General features: G+C 33.6%; 1 protein-coding gene across 1 annotated transcript; it reads left to right on the top strand.

The window, feature by feature from the left end:
- Positions 1-368: 368 nt before the first annotated feature.
- LOC111365896 (putative elongation factor TypA-like SVR3, chloroplastic) lies at positions 369-6,339 on the top strand. The gene is made up of 10 exons (XM_022986443.1): positions 369-519; positions 643-732; positions 913-1,047; positions 1,172-1,288; positions 3,299-3,450; positions 3,519-3,603; positions 4,465-4,559; positions 5,088-5,253; positions 5,338-5,533; positions 5,850-6,339. Exons 1-10 carry the CDS (start codon positions 514-516, stop codon positions 5,981-5,983), a joined length of 1,176 nt encoding a protein of 391 aa, XP_022842211.1. The 5' UTR covers positions 369-513; the 3' UTR covers positions 5,984-6,339.

The following is a 6,339-nucleotide window of genomic DNA, read 5'->3' as shown; positions in this document are numbered from 1 at the left end:
AGGAAATTTTTTTGATTTGCATGTAATATTATTTTATTAAAGAATGTATGGTTGAAATGATATCAAAATACCGTTTAAGAATGTATTTTTTTTTTCAACGAATGGGGCTCAAACAAGGGCTAAATATTCATTTCCTAAACTTGCATTTCAGCCATGAACTCAAGTAATGGGCTCTAATTTGAGTACAATAAACTCTCTTTTTAAATCGTATCCTCTTAATGGGAAGAGTGAATTGAAAAATTATCACCACTCTGAAATATTTCATTATAGTTGTTGAACATTAGTTGATTAAATATTTCTGTACTTCAATACGCGAGAGATTGTGATGTAGATTTTAATCTCCAGTTTGTTTTGATCTTTTTGCAGTGTGATTTCCAAGTAATATATGCAAGTGGTATCAAGGGAAAGGCCGGACTTTCACCTGAAAATTTGGCAGATGATCTTGGACCTCTTTTTGAGTCTATTATTAGATGCATACCTGGGCCCCGTATTGAGAAAGATGGTGCACTTCAAATGCTTGTTAGTGGCGGTTCATTTTCTCAATGTTCTACTCCTTTTTTCTCTGATTCGTTCTTCTAACAGTTGGTTTGATCTTTTATGGATGTGTCGTGTGCTATTTTATCATGTTTAAACTTATTTTAGGCTACAAATATCGAGTATGATGAACATAAAGGGCGCATTGCTATTGGACGTTTACATGCTGGGGCATTGCGCAAAGGAATGGATGTGAAGGTAGGTTTACTGTACCAGTGAGAAGCTTTTTAATTTAGTAAATACATATCTGTTCCTCGAAGGATGGGGGTATCTCGATAGAACTCCTTGTCGGAGACACTTGTTCAGAAGTCATCAATTTCTCAACAAAGATATGATAAATAGAGTTTGATGTTCTGTATGTTTGTTCTCTTTGTTTAGATATGTACATCTGAAGATGAATGCAGATTTGCTAGAGTAAGCGAACTTTTTGTGTACGAGAAATTCTTTAGAGTTCCAGCAGAGACAGTGGAAGCAGGTGATATATGTGCTGTTTGCGGTATTGATGATATTCAGGTAGATTAAAATTATTCTTACATGGGTGCTGTTCCCACTGTTGGTATTTACTTGTAATTTAGGGTTCAGCTTGCACTTACATGCCCATCTTATTTAATTTATCAATTTTCTTTCATCGATACAGATTGGGGAAACCATTGCAGACAAAACTTCTGGGAAACCATTACCCTCAATTAAGGTGGAAGAACCTACTGTTAGAATGTCTTTCTCGATCAACACTTCACCTTTTGTTGGCCGTGAGGTATGCTTTTTCATAAGGCATTTAATCTCAATTCAAATTCTAATTTTTGAGTGTACAAGAATATTGCAAATCTAAATTCTAGCAGAGACTGGATATTAACTTATAATTATGTTCTTAAAGAGCGAATTTTCATTTAAAACTGCTAGTGTGTGGTTCACAGGCTGCTACTGCTCTCAAAAATGGGAACTAGAGAGTTTTTGCTTAGGTTTCTGGGTTCATCCTTAAAATATACCAACTTGATATTTAAACATTATTTTGAATTTTGGTCATTTGTTTTACTCTGAAGCATGTGTGCAAACAAATTCTAAGAGCCCACCACAGTTTGGCTTTGTATATAATTGCCTCGAATATCCTTAGAATCCTAACTACCATTTTCATCTTTTCCACGTATTATCTCCAACCCATTTCACCAAAAGGGTGCAACTTTCACACCATCTTATTTTGTCATCTCCAATCCATTACACTAAATATTACAAAAAAAATCCCCTTTCTTTCCTTATTTTTTAATTCTTAAGAACTAATTTATTTCAAAAATTAATTAATTACATATTCTATTACTACTAAAATTACTAATTAAAAATTACATTTAATTAATCAAATATTTTATTTACAATTATTATTATTATTATTATTTTAAATGCATTACACAAAGAGAATAGATCTTCCATTTTTCTATCACATATCCTATTTTGACACCAAGAAATGACTTTCACCATGTTAATGTGACACTCTACCGCTGAGTTATACCCCTTCCCTACCCCCATCTTAACAACACAATTAAAAAAAATATTACATTTAACATTATAACATATAAAAAATACATATAAATTTCATAAAACAAACATAAAGTCCAACTAGTTTTGTCATTTAATTCGTGGTATTATATTCATTCCACAAATTATTAATTAATGCATTTCGAATGCAATGTGTGCCTCTTTTCAATATTTATGTTGCTGTAGTGCTAATTTCGTTTTATTAATTGTAGCAACTTTTGAATTTTAATAATTTTATTTTAATGTATTAAGTAATTAGTGTGTGTGTGTGAGCCACATTATTTTGAAAGAATGTATTTTGGAATATTAAATTGATAGAGAATGTGTGGTTGAAAAATGAGAAAATGTTTTGAATTTGTGTGTGATATTATTTTATGAAGAATGTGTGATTGAAATGATGTCAAATCACTATTTAAGAATGTATTTTTTTAAAAGAATGCTGCTCAAACAAGGCCTTATTATTTATTACTTGATTACAATTTATTATAAATGTTAACAAAAAATAATCCAGTTATAACAAATATAAATAAAATTAATCATTAAGTAATAAAAGGATACAATAGGAATTAAATTTGTTGTGTAAAATGAATGACAAAATGGGAAATAACTAAAACTGTATATATTACACCAAATGAACAATCTGATGCTACACTGTTTATTACTCTATTTGGGTGTGAAAATTTGAAGTCCGGTTGGAGCATCATTTTCACACCAAATTAGCAGTTTACGCTATTTTGAATTTGGGTTGGAGATGCTCTAAAAAGTTTGGGCCCATTTTTCTTAATTTTTCAAGAAAAAACTTTTCTTTATTAAAAGAGAAGGATGTCGATCCAATGCTTGAAACATGTTGCTTATGTTCTTGACTGCAAATTGATTTTTTTTTTTTTTTTTAGATGAAAAAGTACATATTTACCATATAATACAAAGGATGAATGATAAACTATAGACGCCAAATTGTTGTCTTTTATTGGTATAGGACTGTGATCATGGAGGAAAAAATTGGTTGCACATGTATCGGGACCAATTGCCTAAAACTTTCTGATGTATGCATGCATATCACCAAAGTACTTTTATTGAAATTATTTTTCCTCTTTTATCAAATTTTTTTCTGGGCCCTACAGTAGGATTAGTCATAGAAATCATTACACGTCAAGATTCATCTGTTTGCTGCCAACAAATCATTTTTTGGATTTTAATCCACCTTTAAGAGGGGAAAAATTTCTTTTATGTTTTTCAGGGGAAGTATGTTACTGGTAGAAATCTACGAGATAGGCTGTACCGTGAGCTTGAGCGGAATTTGGCTATGAAAGTCGAAGATGGTGAAACTTCAGATACGTTCATTGTTAGCGGGCGTGGCACTCTACATATCACAATATTAATAGAGAACATGTAAGAGGCCTAGATTCTGACCCTTGTTTACTGTCTTTACACATGCTTATGTTAATAAATGTTTCCAGGCGGAGGGAAGGATATGAGTTCATGGTGGGACCACCCAAAGTTATCAATAAAAAGGTCGGCGACAAGTTGCTGGAACCATATGAGGTTAGGCTAAGTTTTTTGTTTTTATTTCCTTCAGATGTTTGTTAATGTACATTCTATCTTATCTTTTACATGTCTTACAGAAATTTGCCGCTTGCTAATAGAACCATTCAATACTAAGAGTTATGTTTAGATACGAACATGTTACTGTGCACACTAGCAACTGTGTAATACAATATGGCATAGAGGGAGAAAAAGGAAGATAGGAAATAGAGAGAGGAAAGATGTATAGAATTGAAAGTATTTTATAATTTCAACTAGTTTAAGATTTCATTTTTACTTTAGTCGATGTTTTGAAAGATGTTGTGACAGTGAAATTGGCAATAGACCAGGCTAGTGCATTTTGACAATCTATCGCGGGTTTTCTTCATCACTAATTGCCTCTCTTTAACCAACCATCTGCACACGTGATCACATTTGCTGCAGAAATTGCTCAATTCTGTGTATGAAATTGCATCTTGATAACTGGGTTGTGACAGTGAAATTGGCAATAGACCAGGCTAGTGCATTTTGACAATCTATCGCGGGTTTTCTTCATCACTAATTGCCTCTCTTTAACCAACCATCTGCACACGTGATCACATTTGCTGCAGAAATTGCGCAATTCTGTGTATGAAATTGCATCTTGATAACTGGCATGTGCATTTGTAATTTTTTGAATAAACAGATATAAGCAGTTAAAGTGTGTGATACACTATCATCGATACAAGCTATAAAAGAAAATTCTGTTGCACTACCCTAAAAGTAACAATAGTGTCTGCATTGGTCAAAAGGAGATGATATTAAATGCACTGAACGATTTACTATTTTCATGGCCATGTTTTTTCTTCTAAAAGGTAAAACTTATTATGGTTGTTCCTGCAGATTGCTACTGTTGAGGTACCCGAAGAATACACGGGGCCTGTTGTAGAACTTCTTGGGAGAAGGCGAGGACAGATGTTTGACATGCAAGGTCTTGGGTATGAAAATTATTTGCAATTATCTTGTTGACAATAACGTCCAACAGAAAAATCTTGCTTATACTGGAATGACAGCTAACAAAAAGAACAATCTTCGTTAGATTGTACCTATATTGCTTTATTTTTTGGTCTATATTTATGTAGTTATGCTGGCCTCCCCTGTGATTTTTACTAGTTTATTCCTGAAACTTCCCTCTGTTGAAGTTGGTTATTAATTTTTGCAGGTTTCAGTAATTATAGAATTCCAATTTTCTTTGTTAGAAAAATCTTATCATTGCAAATTTCATGTTAGTGCCTTTGGATGCTCCTCCTTAATTTTGATACTAACAGAAAATGACTTGACGTGTGTGTGTGTGTATACGTATGTGTGTACTTGAATGTCTTGTTTTTCTGCTCATCCTTTTACTCGCATTACCAGAATTTGAGGTGATAAATATTCTTTTTCATTTTTTTTTTATTATTTTTATTTTTTTGTGTGTTTGCCATCTTGAATTGTAGCATAAAAACTTACTCCTATTTATCTATTAGGTCAGAAGGAACAACTCTGGTGAAATATAAGATTCCAACCCGGGGCCTCCTTGGTCTGAGAAATTCCATTCTTACAGCATCTCGAGGCACAGCAGTTCTTAACACTATATTTGACGAATATGGACCATGGGCTGGTGATATAAGTACCCGTGACCTGGGTTCTCTGGTACTTTCTAACCCCAAACAAACAAGTTTCATTGAGATTCTGATAACATTTTCAGAATGTCTTAATCTGTATAAATTTTTAAAGGTTGCTTTTGAGGATGGAACGACTACATCTTATGCGCTCTCAAGTTCACAAGAAAGAGGACAGTTGGTCATTGGCCCTGGAGTCGATGTCTATAAAGGACAAATAGTAGGAATTCATCAGCGCCCCGGTGACTTGTCCCTCAATGTCTGCAAGAAAAAAGCTGCAACAAATATCCGTTCCAATAAAGAACAAACAGGTGAGAAACTGAAGATTTTTTACCTGTTAAATTGGTTGTTTTTTGCTTAATTATTCACCATAGAGTACGAAGAATGATGAATGAACCCGGTAAAAGGGCAGGGGAAATGATATTTCTTATGAATGCTCACGGTTCTTTGATGCTGGAGAAGAAATAATTCGCTATGCTTGTTTTACGTCCTATCAACATTGATGTTACAGAGATGCTTAGATTCTCATAGCGGCCGAATACTTGTGCTTATGGGCTCTGTTTAAGTAAGAATTTTTTCTTAGTTACGCCCTTGATTATTGATCAATTTCTCTGTTGGCACGTGTAGTGGTTCTCGATACCCCACTGGATTACAGTCTGGATGACTGCATAGAGTACATTCAAGAAGATGAGCTGGTTGAAATTACTCCCAAAAGTATTCGAATGTCCAAAAACCCGAAGATGGCAAAGAAGGTGCGGTGAAAGTTACTTCCAGACTAACCGAGAGAATTCTCTGGCATTTGGTAATGCAACTACAAACACGGCACATCTTGCTCCATCAATACTAGAATGTTTTGGCATCCTCCGTTCTGAAGACCTACAATTTTTGATTTTTCAGGATAAAGTCGAAGGTTTTCATACTTTATACAATAATGAGTTTTGTTAATCCTGATTTGCAGGATATTGTAGTAACAAATGCGTACTTTTTCCTTTGCAATTTATTATAATGTAGGTAAATATAAATGTTCCTAGAAAATCACGTTCCCGTTTATTACAACCTAAAAGGTCATGTACCTGTGTACAATGTAAAAGTGTACCTATTTTTTTTTTTTCCCTAA

The sequence above is a fragment of the Olea europaea genome, chromosome 17 (genome assembly GCF_002742605.1).
Source record: "Olea europaea var. sylvestris chromosome 17, O_europaea_v1, whole genome shotgun sequence".
Lineage (NCBI taxonomy): Eukaryota > Viridiplantae > Streptophyta > Magnoliopsida > Lamiales > Oleaceae > Olea > Olea europaea.
Note: the sequence above shows the minus strand (reverse complement) of the source record. Positions and strands in the feature narration are given on the sequence as shown.